General features: G+C 38.3%; 1 protein-coding gene across 1 annotated transcript in view; it reads right to left on the reverse strand.

Moving 5' to 3' along the window:
• The window catches only part of EIF3H (eukaryotic translation initiation factor 3 subunit H), an 87,758-nt gene extending 71,539 nt beyond the window's left edge, over positions 1–16,219 (reverse strand). The window contains exon 1 of the mRNA XM_081258767.1: positions 16,058–16,219. Coding sequence (XP_081114893.1) covers positions 16,058–16,189 — 132 coding nt within the window. The 5' untranslated portion in view covers positions 16,190–16,219. The remainder of the gene's footprint in view (positions 1–16,057) is intronic.
• Between the last annotated feature and the right edge of the window lie 464 nt (positions 16,220–16,683).

Genomic DNA, 16,683 nt, shown 5'->3' on the forward strand with positions numbered 1-16,683 from the left:
CAAATATGTTTTTCATAACAAGACTGAAACAGAATGCAGTGGCGACAGCTCTGGAAGAAGTCTCTGTAACTAAGTTGTAGACGCAGGGTTTCTGCATGGAGTAAGAAAAGTTCAGTGAAAGATTTACAGGGACCTGCAGCAAAAAGACTGAGGGAATGGTACTGGTGGTCACATTTTTTTGTGCCCTGATAAGAAGTAGCATGAACAGGAAACTGCCACTGACTGTAAGAATGCGATTCAGCTCTTTAGTAGCACTATCCTCACAAGCCACAAGATGGGAACGTTCCACCACACATGTCCTGTTTCAGTCATGCTTACTAGCCTTTCATTTTTCTCTCCCTCCAACCAATCATATGCTTCTGTCCATAAAACAGTGCTGACATACTTTTAATTAATCCTGTTTATTGATGTCATGCTACCTGTTCTTACTCTTAAAAGCAAGATACATGAAAAACTTAATAGCTCCCCAAAACAAAAACATACTCCTCTATTATATTTTGTTTATAAGCATCACAAATGTTCTTAGCTTATCAAAATGACCTGGGGAGCTTTTTTAAATAAATGAAGAGAGGTCTTCACCCTGGCTACATATGACAGCCATCAGTATTTTTAAAATACTGATGCCTGAAACCCAATCCCTAAAAATCAGAGTTAGTTAACCTGGGTTGGGGTTCCTATACTGGTTTTTTGGGTTTGGGGTTTTGTGGGTTTTTGTTTTTTTGCTTTTTGGTTTCTATTTTTGTTTTTAGATTCTCCAGGTGATTCTAACATCCTACTTCATTCTAACTTTTAATGAGGTAGTATGGACCAGCCTTCCTTTTTTGTTCTGTTTTTTGTTGTGTTTTTTTTTAATGAGGTGGGTTTTTTTGTTTTTGTTTTTTTGGCTGTGTTGGGTCTTCGTTGCTGTGTGCAGGCTTTCTCTAGTTGCGGTGAGCAGAGGCTACTCTTTGTTGCGGTGCGCGGGCTTCTCACTGTGGTGGCTTCTCTTGTCACGGAGCACGGGCTCTAGGCGCACGGGCTCAGTAGTTGTGGCATACGGGCTCAGTGGTTGTGGTACATGGGCTTGGTTGCTCCGCGGCATGTGCAGGCCTTCCCAGACCAGGGCTTGAACCCGTGTCCCCTGCACTGGCAGGCGGATTCTCAACCACTGCGCCACCAGGGAAGTCCTTTTGTTCTGTTGTAATTTCTCAGGTGATTGCAACGCACTCAACTGCTTAAACCACAAGTTTTCTTTCCTGTTTTAAGACTCCCTGTGTTGCTAAAAAGTGAGTACACTGAGAAATACAAACCCAGGAATGAACCTTTTATTTATAAAAGCATAAAGAGAAACTCAAGCCCTACTTGAAAGGATCCTTACAATAAAAAAATGAGAAGATAGGTAATGTGAGCAGTTCATTTGAGAAGTATTCACATGTCTATAGCAGAGTAAAACTTACTTTTTATAGCTTGACCCCATGTTTATGACTACTTATGAACTAGTGCCGACCAGGTTCCTTTTCCTATAAATTAGCAGGTAAATGAAGATTCTTCTACAAATTATGCCTTACGGGACAGAAACAAACTGGCCAGCAGAATCTGAAATTACCAAATTCTTCTACACCTCCCTAACATTGTCATATTCTGAGTCTAAATGCTTATTAACCTCCTTGACATGCCCTGCACAGTTAAGTACTGTTCCTGGAATAGGTCAGCAGTCTCTAGAACCATCTCCTAGCTTTCTGAAGTTCGCATGTTCTCAGGATGGGCAAACCTTGCCAAAGAATCCCAACTTGCAAGACAGTAAACAGACTTCCTGTCTGCTGAAAGTACCCTAGAGGAACCATCTTTTCCTACTATTGTTTACTATTCAGTGAAGACAATTTGAAAATGCAAAGCAGACTATTTCTAATCTCCAATGAACAAAATACTATTTAAGTGTCTGACGTTAAAAAAAAAAAAATGAAAACCTAACTTTGCCCAAAAGGCTAAAAGCAACAAAGAATTTAACTTCCAAGACAGAAAGTATTCTCAATACTATAGGATAAAATATAAATAATAATCTAAAATATCCAAATAAATTAGTTATACCAGAAGTCAATCAACCTAAACTTTGAGTTAATTAATAAGCATGATGGGTTAAATCTTCCATCCTTCCTGGAAAGGAACACTTAGCAGAATCTCTAATCAAAAGCACATCAGAAACTTTCAGTTCCATACCAGGGAACAATTTAAATCTGACCAAAATAAAGATTATGCTTTCTGATGAATTGGAGTAATTTCCTATCAAATATGATGTCTACAAAGACCCGTTACTACAGAAAAACTTGGAAGCCCTGCATAGAATCACCAGAATTCTGTTATTTTCAGCTTCTTTCATTCACTCATTAATCCATTCACCCAGATATTTGCTGAGTGACTTCTACAGGCCAGTTATAGCAATGCCAGGCCCTGTGAATATGAAACTAAATCAAATACATAAGGTCTTTACTTTCGTGGGGCTTATATTTTAGAACATCAGTTCTCACATATTTTGATCAAAGGGCCCTTTTAACACTCTTAAAAACTACTGTGGACTTCAAAGAACTTTTATATTGACATTTACATATGAAAATTCAAACCAAAAATGTTCAAAATACCTTATTCACTTAAAACAATAAATGCATCACAAACTAACTTAAATTACATTTTTATGTAAAATAACTACTTTCCGAAACAAAAAACTTAACCAGGATACAAAAATGACATTGTTTCACATTTCTGTAAAACATTTACCTTTTCAAAAATAAATTTTGGGCTTCCCTGGTGGCGCAGTGGTTGAGAGTCCGCCTGCCGATGCAGGGGACACGGGTTCGTGCCCCTATCCCGGAAGATCCCACATGCCGCGCAGCGGCTGGGCCCGCGAGCCATGGCCGCGGAGCCTGTGTGTCCGGAGCCTGTGCTCCGCAACGGGAGAGGCCACAGCAGTGAGAGGCCCGCGTACAGCAAAAAAAAAAAAAAAAAAAATTTTAACCAGGATAGGAGAATGACACTGTTTTACAGTTTTGTAAATCCTATTAATGTCTAGTTTAATAAAAGACAACTGGATTCTCCTATCTGCTTCTGCATTCAGTCTTTTACATAACACATCATGTAGCATCTGAAAACCTCCATTAAACACTCATGAAATAATGAGAGTAAAAGTGACAAATAATGTTTATAGTTATTATTACGAAAATAGTTTAGATCTCGGACACCCTCTAAAAGAGTGTTGGGAATTCTCAGTTTAAGAACCACTATTCTAGAATGACAATTAAGAAAATTAACGTGCTTATACATTGTTAAAAGCACTATGAAGAAAATAGAGAAATGTGCTGTTAGCTAGGTTGATCTGGAAAAGGCCTCTCTCTGAGATGACCCCTGAGCAGAGAGCTGAAGAACAAGCAGCCAGCCCTAGGAAGAGCTGGGTGAAGTGAATATTTGCCAACTATGGGCTTTAAACACTAGTTCAAAAAAATACTAATATTTGCTTTTCATAAAATATACAAGTTGTATCTTAAGGGAACAAAAAGGCCTAAAGAGGGATGAACAGTAGGGTGGGAGTAGTACACTTTCATGTTTTTACCAAAAGCTCTGGTATATAAATAATAAACCCGATCTCCTAGCAGACTCAGTTACATCCTAAGATACTACTACATAATTCAAAACTAACAATTTCATATCATTTTTGTTGATGAATTGTGAAACAATATATTAATAAAATCCTTTCAGGAAAGGTTTGCCATGGCTTTTATAATCAGCAATATTTCTAATACCACTGTCAAGGTTAATCTTTACCTGGTAAAGATACGTCTACGAAGTTACCACCCAAAATTCTTCTAATCAAGGTAGCAACTCTAATGAAGTTCAAAGTTAAAAAGTAATTTAAGAACTGAATCTGGAACTTTCTGGCCTTGCAATATACGAATACGAAGTACCTCAACCCCCTCTACTCCTGGGTGCATGCAGAAATGATGAATAAGCTGCATTTCTGAAAAGCTTAACTCGACAGTCAACCAAGCTAGAAGAGAAAACTCACAGACCAGAGCATTAACCCTGTGAGTTAACACAGCAGTATCCAAAGTTACATCAGACCTAGATACAATCCCCAAGGGCAAGGAACTGCGCTGCAGCCCAATCTCTGTCCTGGGTCAGCAGATGGGGTCTTGACTTGTTTGACTCAAGGAAGTGGAAACTAAGACCTTTCCAAAAAGCTAGAGCTCCATGAAAATTGTTGGTGGAAAGATAGAAAACAGTAATTGCAGTATCGTATAGTTAAATATAAACTTACTACATGATCCAAATCCCTACTCCTCAGAATTTACCCAAGAAGAATAAAAACATATTCACACAAATATATGTTCACAAATGTTCACAGTAGCACTATTCATAATAGACAAAACCTGGAAGCAACCCAGAAGTCTACCAAACACAGGTGGATAAAAAACTGCAATAGGCTATCCATTCTATGGAATACTACTCAGCACTAAAAAGGAACAAAGTGGGCTTCCCTGGTGTCACAGTGGCTGAGAGTCTGCCTGCCAATGCAGGGGACACGGGTTCGTGCCCCGGTCCGGGAGGATCCCACGTGCCGCAGAGCGGCTGGGCCCGTGAGCCATGGCTGCTGAGCCTGCGCTGTCCGGAGCCTGTGCTCCGCAACGGGAGAGGCTGCAGCAGTGAGAGGCCCGCGTACCGCCAAAAAAAAAAAAAAAAAAAAGGAACAAAGTATCAATACAACAACAGGGAATCTCAAAAACATTATACTGAGTGAAAGAAGTCAACAAAATGCTATGTATTATATGACTTCCTTTACATGGAATTCTAGAAAAGGCAAAACCACAGCTGATAAGCCGTTGCCTTGGGGCCAAGGTGAGGGGGAGGATACTGAGGGCAGAAGGTCACAAATAATTGTATAATTGTGGTTCCCATTATATAATTATTTACAACTACTAAAGTTCATCAAACTGTACATTTAAAATGAGTGGGTTTTATTGTATATAAATAATACCTTAACTTTAAAAAACTGTATGTACTTTTTAAATGTCTATATGATGAAGAAACAATTCATATGTACCCACTCCAAATTTTATCCCCAATTTCAGAGTTCAAAGATCCCCTGAAATGCTATGAGGCCCAAGGAACTAGATTAAGAACCACTGCTATATTCTGACATTATTTATATTTTATATGTGTATATATAAACTCAAGTTTAAAATAACTCAAGTTTATAATAAGCCTAAGTAATCAAAAATAAATCAAAATAAATCAAAAATAAATCTGCATTATTTTAGAAGTCCGAGTAGAACATTCAGAATTTCTCTTTTAAAGTATTTTAGAATTTAATGAGATTAATTAGGTAATTAATATACAATCTGTTACCTAGAAAAATCTGTTTATGTAAAACTAATTCACCAGAAATTGGATGTTTACATGTTTACAAACACACACAGACACACCCCCCAAAAAAAAGACATGGCTAAAAAATATCCACACTACCCAAAATTCTACATTAACAAGTATACTTCTCCAAGTCCATAAACCCTAAAAGCAAACATTCAAACCTGAAGGTCACAAATGAACTAAGAACCTCTTAAAATCAAATGTAATATTTTGTGTCTACATACTTAAGGGCACTTTCTTGGAAAAAAGGTCCATGGCATTTGCCAGATTCCCAGAGGCCCATGACAGACAAAGGGTTAGAAAGAGTTTTAAAAAGTAGTAAAAAAATGTATTATATACGTGCAGTTATGTATTTATGTTTGTATGAACAAGAATGGTGTGGAAGGACATACCTTTTCTTCTATGAATCTTTGTATTATAAGCATGTATTTGTTTTTAATTCAAAAAACATCAAATAGGGCCTCTCTGGTGGCACAGTGGTTGAGAGTCCGCCTGCCGATGCAGGGGACACGGGTTCGTGCCCCGGTCCTGGAAGATCCCACATGCCGCGGAGCGGCTAGGCCAGTGAGCCATGGCCGCTGAGCCTGCGCGTCCAGAGTCTGTGCTCCGCAACGGGAGAGGCCACAACAGTGAGAGGCCCGCGTAATGCAAAAAAAAAAAAAAAAAAAAAAATCAAATAAAGAAAAAATTAAGGGAAATGATTTTAAAATACAGCAATCACTGCAATTTACTGTATGGCGTTGCACAAAGAAGAGCAAACTAATTTGATTTCCTTTTTTGACAGTGCTCCTGAGTTGACAGAATGGTGTGGACATAATATATCTTGATTTTAGCATGTTCTTTCGGGTACATTAAAAAGAAAATATGGACTGAATGAAGCATGGTTAAGAGGCTCTGAAAGGAAAAGAAAAAGAAAAAATCCACACACTATAAGCCTGAGCACCTGCTGACTTTAAATTCTAATGCCTTGTTGATACGGTTACTCTTCAACTCAATTCACAGATGTCGCTGCACACATACAAAAATTACCAGAAAATATGCATATGTACACACCATCAAGGTGAAAGAGGTAACTTCCAGATACACAGACTGGTTTTCAACAAGCAGAGAGATCTGTTTAAGAGAAGCCTAACCTAAGCCAATTATAAATCAGCAAAATATCAATTCAAACTTTGTGCAAACTTATGGCAATAAATCTTCACCGGGAAAAGCAGCAGGTTTCCCACTGTCTCTGTACTACACATAAAAAGGATCTGTTGAAAGCCCAGTTTAAATGATTTGGGACCTAAGTAGTTCCAAACTGTTAGAACTATACCATCTATCATTTTTAACCTTCTTTTATAAAGCTGAGCTCATAAGGACTGCTCGGAGGTTGCAACCTGTACTGTGCACCTAGGGTAAACAAACACTGAATCTATTTGTTCATCTTGTTAGAATTCACAGATAAGAAATGCTGACATTATTTAAATGTTTTACCATTAAACCGGAAAATAAAAAAAGTAAAAGTAGTGGTATTTAGTGATCACAATATTATTTTAGGTAGGTTCTACTAAATATTATTAGTTATAGGAAGTGGCTTTCCTCTGGTTATAGGAAGATGCTATTATCTAAAATAGGCATACAAATCATTTATAACAGCGCTTCTCAAACTACAAGCAGCAAAGAACTCATTTTCCTCCCGTCCACCACAGACCAGTATTTTAGTCAAAGAAAAAAAATTACTTACTAGAAAGTGAAAACATATTTTTAAAGACATAGAGAATACAAGCTCAGGGGTCACAAGCTTGGCTACAAAGCAATATTAAACTGCTGTCAAAGTTTCTAAAGACTCAGTCTGAATCCCGTGCTTGTCTCAGGCAGACCAGTAACAGTTCACACTTAATCAGCCCTGGTTTATAGAACCTGTAACGTTAGGCAGGTACAGTTCTCTCCCAACTCCAGGAGCGGAACGTTGAGAGTTTATAATCAAACACTTCCTAATTTATGTCACTGATAACGAAGTCTCTCAAAATATAACATTATCTCAATAGATGTGGACTCTAAACTGTGTAGCTACCAAACCCATAGCTTCCCCCCAACCCCCTCTTGCTACAGGAGAGGACAGGCACTTGCTGGGCTCAGACCACTATTCTCTTAGTTTTGATTCTATTCTGAACTCTGTACGTTTAAGAAGGGTAAAAACAAACTCATTTCAGCAGCACAACTCCACTTTGAATCGCATGCTCTAGTAAGACAGAGGTAAGACAGTAAATCATTTATCAAGTGAGTGAGCCCAGCTGAAGCCCCAAACATGCAAACCTTGATTTGCTGTCTTCCATTTGTTGTCTAGTACACAGTAACTCTAGAATTAATCTTTATTTTTGTGGAAAAAAATTAATGTTCAAGTGCGAGAGAAAACTTCAGTAAAAGCTTAAAATTAATTCTTACAAGTACACACAAATGTGAACCTCTGGTCTGTACAAACAGGAAAACCATATAGCATAGTTCAGTCTGGGCACTAGAATTCAAAATTAAGCTCGAGCGCCAGCTCCGTGGCCTTAAGGTTACCTTACCACCTATCTCCTATGGAGATAAATCAGTCAGTACCTATTCTCACAGCATAGTTACAAGGATTAAAAAATAACCCACCCAAAGTACCTATCACACTGCGCCTAGTAAAGCCTCAATAACCGTTAGCGACTATTACAACTACTATTTTACAATAAATATTTTAGCTAATCTCTTTCATTCACCCATCCATCTATCTATCCCACAAATATTTAGTGAGTTACTAGAATATGCCAGATACCCTCATGGCACTTACCCCTGTCTCCTCAGAATGTTCAGAGTCTATTCCTCAGAGATTTTTTTCAGTCTTATAAGATATAAATATGACTTATTAAAAATCAGCCACTTAATGCCAAATTTCCATTTTTGTTTAGACTTACCAGGCATCTGTACCTAGAGCTATCTCTTATAACAACCAATACCACAGGGTTTTAGGACAGGACTTTTTAATCTGCATTAAAAAGTCAAGAGTGTGAGTAAACTGATTAATTGATTTATTCAAAATATTGTGTATATGTGTATGGATGGACGGATGTAAGTTTCCTTAAAACATCATTATCCTTGCTAAAAATAAAGACTAGATCCACTACAAGAGTTTCTTAAGTCTGAAATAAAAAGGTAAAGCCCAAACTGCACCAGTTGCTAGCCAGACAGAAGAGGTCAGACAGGATGCATGATTCCTAGCTGGCTTTATTCCAGTTTTATAGATTCTGGGAAGTAAGGTCCACAGCCTGAATTTCTCACATCCATCACCGTCAAAGAACAGCTATTACTGTAGAAGAATTTTAGTCTCAAAGAAACTGTAATGCCACAGAATCTCCCCTTAGCATATTCTGTAAAGTCAATATCTAGACTTTCATTTAATTCTGGCTTCTCTCACTGACTGATCTGTGAACTTGGCAGTTTTCTTATTTGGTTAAGCCTGGATCATTTTTTCTAACACTGAACAAAGAAGGTAGTTACTGCCAAAATGTAAATTCAAAAAACAGAAAGCAGCATTAGTCTTAAATTTAACACATTTTATGGCTCAAGTGGGATGGGGTTCCATTTCATAACTGGCTGAGTCAAATAATAAATAGGATTTAAATCACTGCTGTTAAGTTTTGATGTGAAAGAAATTCAAGTAACTTCAATAAGAAAAAAAAAAAAAAGATATTTTGCTCCTGACACATATGGGATTAGTTACAATGTTCCAATACACTTAACCAATATCGCTTCTATAATATTGCAGTTGAAAGACTGTATTTCATAATAATTCTCTTGGATCTAATGCTCATTGACGGTCCACAGATTTAAAGTTAAATCAACTATTAATTGTTGGGGAAAGGTGAAGAAGGACAACGCAGCCTCAAGAAATTCAACAGAACAGCTCTGCCCTCATCATAAAAATAAGTCATCGCAAAGTACAGTGATGCAATCCAACACACAAATGTGTAATTTCAATTAAATGTTAACTGAGAAGGAAATTTAACTCAGAATATTAAATTTTTACTTTACCAATTCAATATACATAACCAATAAGCAAATTTTCCCACATATAGCTAGAAGATAATTTTCCTAAAGTAAAAGGCTTAGCTGGAACAAAATTCAGTGCCCCTCTCACACAAAACAAACAAAATTTCAAAGCTGTTATGAAGTGTCTGCTTCCCAACACAGTTTAAGTTTATTATATTCAGGAGCATGAACCACCGCTTAATTAGAAGGCCTTAAGGTGATTTTTAGGTGCTTCGATTACAGTTTGTTTCTGCTTCCTTAACAGGAGGCAATACTTGCCAAAATAGGTCCAGAAGGAAACGTTCAAAAAGAGTAACTGTGGGGCCTCCCTGGTGGCGCAGTGGTTGAGAGTCCGCCTGCCGATGCAGGGGATACGGGTTCGTGCCCCGGTCCGGGAGGATCCCACATGCCGCGGAGCGGCTGGGCCCGTGAGCCGTGGCCGCTGAGCCTGCGCATCCGGAGCCTGTGCTCCGCAACGGGAGAGGCCGCGACAGTGAGAGGCCCGCGTACCGCAAAAAGAAAAAAAAAAAAAAAAAAAAGAGTAACTGTGACTGCCCCTGAGAAGAGGGTGGTTGAAGGCAGGAATGGAAGAGTGACAGTTTCTTTTCACTACCTACGCTTTCTTGCGTTTTGATTTGTGTGCCATGTGCACCCAGAGAAATGGCTGTGCCTAATGAAACAGGTTTAATAAATTAAAAGCACTTCAACTTTCCAGCATGAGAAGTATACCACAATAATCCCAGGGGGAGGTGATTATTCACCTTCTTTATCCTCAAGAGGTCCTTCAGAACAAAACTGAAGGTTATGCATTTCTGTACAAAATCTAAAATGGGTTTTCTTCTCCCCAAAAGAAAAAGATGTTGGTTTTGTGTTAAAGGCTACCCTTAAACCAAACTTGACAACAGTGTATCTACAAGCTCTCATTTGGAAGCTATAAACAAAAGGTAAAGAGGATCTTAAAAGTCAGGCTGTAAAGTTTGATTTTATTTTGTGTAATGAGGATTTTTCCAAGGAGTTTCTGCATTCTAGGACCACAGCTACTAAGTAAGTAACTTTAAGAGAATCCACGGGAAACCCTAAGGAACAATCAAAGATAATACCAGAAGGCTGGGTGACTTGCGCAGATCTGTGAGTGTTATCACTATCAGACAAGAAATATTTACTGAATTGATGAACCACTGCAACAAGCATACTAACATGCATACTTAATTTTAAAAATAAAGACTAAGATTTTTAGAAACCATAACTTTCAGGTGGCAATGGTGTCAAGAAACAGCACTCTATACTCTGTAAGTGGGAAAGCACACTGAACTATACAACTATTCTGGAGAGCAGTTTGGCAACATGCTTAATATGCTTAAAAATGTGCACAACCACCTTTAACCCATTAACTTCAACTATAGATATTTATTAAAGCGTTGAAGAAACGCTAGAAAAGAAAATTCCAAACTCTTAATAGTGTATCCACCCTCAAGGTATGAGCGTATAAACTAATTTCCTTTGTGGTTTTTATTTCTCTCCAAATTTTTCTTACTATGAATTATACCATTTTTTGTTTTATAAAACATCCAATTTTAGCACATTACTGCTATCCCACAGATAAACAAACATTTGCTACTTATATCAAATGAAACTAGTTGGGGACAGGGATAGAAGGTAAAGGTATTGAGAAAAAAAATGTTTCATATCATCAAGATACAATGGATACCTGTGGCATTTAGGTACTATTTGGGAGGAAAACAAATCCTTAAAATTTTATGCCAAAATACAGTTGATATTCAGACTCAAAGAGTAAAAAAGTTTTATATTTTGAGTAAGTTAATCCTGAGTTACCACTATTTTGCTAAATCCATTTTTTTTTTCCTTGTATGCTTGGGCTTGGTACCAACATCAATAAAATTCCAGAATACGGCTCTGGTATATACCAGTACGCACTTCAGCCCTTCGGTTTTGATGAAACAAGTACAGTTTGTCATCAAATAGATGGATATGTAAATTATAGTATACTTTGCTATCAAGTCTAATCTTTACAGGAGATAACCATTTTATAGAACAATCTTCTACAAACAGTAGTTTGCAGGGGGAAAAGATAAAGCTATTTTCTCTTTCAGTATATTTTCCCATATCCTGCCAAATGAAATAATATCCAAGTACCATAATTTAAATATTTTACAAGAACAAAATTATGAACTAATTTCCCAGAGAAAAGCAAATGCAACCAAGTTTTCATGTAGTGCTGAAATCAGGAACTTTTATCTAAAAAACTATCTAAAGGAGACCTGGTAAAGTAAAAGTGAGAGTATCTGACCACAAAAATAAGAACTAGCAAACACCGTCTTCAAAGCCTAATGATTTATAGAGGTTTCTCTCCCCAAAAATATCAGCGTTAAAGGCCCAGAAAAAGGTTGCCAAGGCTTAAAATATCTGGATAAACTTATGAAATCCTGGATAATAAGATCAGAACTTCTAATTATACAGGGAGCTAGTTGAAGCCAAAGGTGACAAGAAAGCAAAAGATAAAAAGCCAGCAGTCTGATGTAAAAGACTTTCTGTGCCCACACCTTTTAATGTCGAAGCAGGCATTTGGGAAGTGATATATGCCATTTTATCTAGACTGCAACAACTACAGTTTAAATTTCTCATTATATTCCGTTTACTTGGTCAGGCATCCAGTTTGGAATCCCACTGTAACTAATACCAACTATTAAAATCAATCCCAGCTACTAAAACTGTTACGGACAATGACTAAACATCAGTAGGAAATTTTATATGTTAAGCTTTTATTTATTACAGTAGGAAGACCATACCTTATCCTCACATTAAAGCAGAAGAAAGTAAGGTCCAGAAATGCTACTTATTAAATCATCTCCATGTGAAATACCACATATGCTAAGCTCCTTCAATCATCCCCACAAAGCTACAAGGAACAACACTTAATGTAGCTCATCACTGATGGTGTATATGCCATAAACACAGGAAGCAAGCACTGTCATGAAGTTTTTTTAAAAAAGGAAATGGATTTCAACAAGCTTTCTCGCCTTAAGGGAAAGGAACAATGTCCAGGATGTCTGCAGGGTTATCCAAACCTTGGAAGCAACTTGAGATGAAAAAGTCAGATGGACTTAGGTTTGCCTACCTAAGGCAGGTAAACTACCTTACTTACGGATACCTACTAGTACTCCCCCTGACTCTCCTTAATATACAGTAAACCTTTCATTAACAGCATATGATTACACGCCAAGATGAGCAACACAAGCTGTCACCACAAAAAGTTCAGAGAAAGGAAGAGATCGATGTGGCCAAGAGCAGTACTACTCAAACATTAATATGCTATAAATTACCTGAAACAGTAGATCAGGAAAAATTCTGAAATACTATATTTCTGCATTTCTAACAAGCTACCAGGCGAGGCCAATTCTGCTTGTCTTGCCGGTCTTTGGATCATACTTTGAGTATCAAAAGTATAATGTACATAAGAAAGGTAAGATTCAGCCTGGTTTGGGGGGAACAAGGTGGGTTTTACATGAAAAGTCCAATAGGAAGAATTAGCTTGATCTTCTCTAGGAACAATGAGACCACTTGACTACAATGAAGACTCACTCATCCGTTCTACAAGGATATACTGAGCACTGACTCTGCACAATGTATAACAAAAGACACACTGACAAGCCTACTGAAATGCACAATTAAGATTATTGAGAGATATCATTTCACACACGAAAACAAGCCATCTAACAGTCCATTAACATTTAGATGAGGAAAATTATGTTCTAGTCATACAATGAAATGCTATATAGTAATGAAAATGAATGAATTATAGCTCCTCACGCTAGAACAGAATAATCTCAAAATCATGGTATGAGATACGCATACATATGATTCAAGACACAGGCGAACATATACTATGATTTAATTAATATTTCATTTTTTATTAATATAAACAGAACTAAACAAATTGGGAATACTCTGTGGGGTGAAGCTATAGAGAAAACTAAGAAATCACTGAAACAAAGCTCACAGGAGTGATTATAGGTTTCGAAGAAGGGATGGGAGAAAGGGATGAAACAGGGGAAGGGGCTTCAAAGATACTCATAATGTTGTTCTATTTCTCAAGTTAAATGCCAGGTAAGTGGATGTTTACTTTGTGATTATTTAAATTATGTACTACAGACACTATTTTGCATGTATAATATATCTTGATTTTTTTTTTTTACAGTTCTTTGATAATGTTATCAATGACCTTTTTAAAAACTAAGTCAGGGACTTGGTGATAGCAGATTCTAGTAGCAGTTGAGTTAAAAAAAGAATGGAAGACCACGAATATAGACAAATTCTTTAACCAGTGACTTCAAGGAAAAGAGTGGGGACTAAGAATGAACACAAAGTACTAAGTAAAAAGAGACAGGGCTCAACATTTTAATATGGGAAAGTCTGACAATGGTCACATGGTCAAGAGAAAGGTAACATTAAAGATACAGAAAAAATTGATGAAACAGGACTAAAGCTTAGAAAGGAAAGGCTCAAGGAAAAAAAGAAGAAAAAGTGGCCTTGGCCATTACCAAGACACTGGAAACAAATGTGATTAAACATGAGGCTAACCAAATTAGTCCTGTGTGGCTGGAATGAACCGTTCCTACGTAGAAGCTTGGAAATAGTAGCAAATAAATGTGAACACAAAAGCAAGGACAACATCTTGGTGGGCCTTGAATTCATTGCAAAGTCACTAAAAATATTTCAAGGGACCTCCCTGGCAGTCCAGTGGTTAAGACTCTGAGCTCCCACTGCAGGGGGCACAGGTTCAATCCCTGGTCGGGGGAACTAAGATCCCACATGCTGTGCAATGCGGCCAGGAGGGAAAAAAAAAACCATTTCAAGAGGAAAGTTAACAAGGTCTGAACGTTCACATTAAGTGAATGTTTTAATAAAAGTATGCAGGCTAAGAAATCAAGTCAAGATGCCATTAAAATAATCTTTATAAAAGAAGATATCGGGACATGAAACAGGAGCAGTACAAAATTCATCAGTTTATCCTATCTATGTCAATTAACCTGTTCCGTTTTGGGAACAGAACAGGTGAAAAACCATAATCCCTGCCTGCCCTCAGTAGCTTACATTCTAGTGGGGGAGACAAACAAGAAAGCAAACAAGACAATTACAGGCAGTAGAAAATACTACGAAGGAAATAAAGGTGATGTATGAAGAGTGATGGGGATGGGGCTATTTTTTACCGGGTTGTTAGGCAAGGCCTTTCTTGAGATGCTGACATTTAAGCCAATACCTAAAGGCTCAAAAGAAGCCACGGAGAAGGAAAAATATTTGAGAGAGTATTTCAGGCCGAGAAAACAAAACTCTGAAAGCTCAGTGTGACTGAAGCCTAGAAGAAAGTATGAGGTGAGTCTGAAGAAAGAGACAAGAGTAGCAGGACCCTGAAGTCTGTATAAGAAGTCTGTATTTTATTGTAAGTGGATGTGGTTGGTGGCATAGAGATGAGAAGCAGATGAATTTGATATATTTTGAAGGTGAAACAAACAGAATCTGCTGAGGGACTGTATGCTGAGGGTAAAAAAAAAAAGAACATGCATACATGAATCCCTAGGTTTTGACTTTTTCAAATGGAGAGATAGTAGTTCCATTTATTAAGATGGGAGAGACTGAGGTAAGATTAATGAGTGGGAGAGTCAATAATTTTATTTTGGACACGTTAAATTTGAAGTACCTATGAGATATCCAAACAGTGATAGCAAGTAGGCAGCTGGATATATAAGAGTGGCATTCAAGAACCAAGTGTGGCAAGAAATATAAATCTAGGAGTTATCAAAGTACAAATATTTAAAGCTTTGAAAAGGGGCCTTAAAGAAAGTCTACCACTGTAACTTCTACAAATAATACCAGTAGCAGCTAAAATTAAATGGTAACACGTTTTACCATTTAATTTACCAAGCACAAAGAGATTAAGTAACATGCCCAATGTCATTCAGCTAATTGTAGAGCTAGATTCCAACCCAAGCAGTCTGACTCCAGAGTTGTGCTTTCATCTACTTTGTCAAGCAGAGACCAGGTGGAAGGAAGCCTAAACCCAAATCCTGAGGCACTCCAATTGTTCACAGATAGGGAAAGCAGAAGCCAACACACAAGATATTTATTCCAATTACGCGGTTTCAGGTAAGCGCTGAACAACAGGCTCAAAAGTGGCTACAAAGTAAATCTCCACTTGTGAAGTTACAGATGTCAGATGCCAGCAGGGAAGCAATAAAGTTTACTCTCCCCTTCCAAAAGCCCTAGAGTCCTAGATCCTTCTCGACACCTCCGTCACCTACTTGTCTCCCAGAAGAGTCATTCTCCAAATAACCTCTCCCAAGCATCTCAAAACAAGACCCCAAGAATCTGTCACACACACACCCTAGCCTAGGTCCCCTTTCTCAGCCCTCACCTCCCCCATTAGATGGCAGAGAAGGCGGCCGCGTCTCCCGAGCAGAAAATGAAGATAAAGAAGGGTTTTAGGGAAAAACCTTGGCCCAGCCTCAACAAGCCCAGAGGGGAGCCTGCCAGGAAGCACGTCTGGCGGAACCGGGCTGGGAACTGAGCTCCCCACGTGGGCCTGGGGAGACGGAACCCCACTCACCAAGCCATCTATCTGCACTTGCTTCACGGCTGAATCTCCGGACCCCCCTTTGCCTTTGCCTTTCGCTGCAGCGCCGGTGGTGGAGCTGGAAGAAGTGGCAGCAGAGCCGGTGCCTTCTTTGCGGGACGCCATCTTTCCAGCCGGACAGGAAAAGAGAGAAACGTGAGTAACCGGAAGCGGAAGTACAAGCTTCACGTGACGTCAGACGCAGTCTGGCGTTCGAGAGGCGGAGCTCTTAGGAAAGGCCGGGGGAGGGCCCGCCTCCTTTCTCGCTTCCAGTCACCTTCGGCAATGGAATCCTCGGCACAGTCGCGTTGTTCGTTAGCGGCTTACAGAAAGCTTTAAGAAAGGAAAAAATGGACTTTTAAAAATGTTTTGCACTTTATGTTTAGTCGGTCTCCACTAGGCAGTTGATCATAACTGCATTATAGCTCGCATTTATGTAGCGTCCCATTCGTAAAAAATGCTTTCACTTATAATTTTTTTAATTAATCCCCATTTCCAATCTTGGAAAGTATGAAGAGCTGTACAAACTCCCATGTTAGGAAATTGAGACGTGATTTGTCTAACGTCATTCTGTTAATTAGTGGTGAGCCATATTGCAGTTTGTTTAAAATTTCTTTGCA

The sequence above is a fragment of the Mesoplodon bidens genome (assembly GCF_964165515.1).
Source record: "Mesoplodon bidens genome assembly, chromosome: 16".
NCBI lineage: Eukaryota > Metazoa > Chordata > Mammalia > Artiodactyla > Ziphiidae > Mesoplodon > Mesoplodon bidens.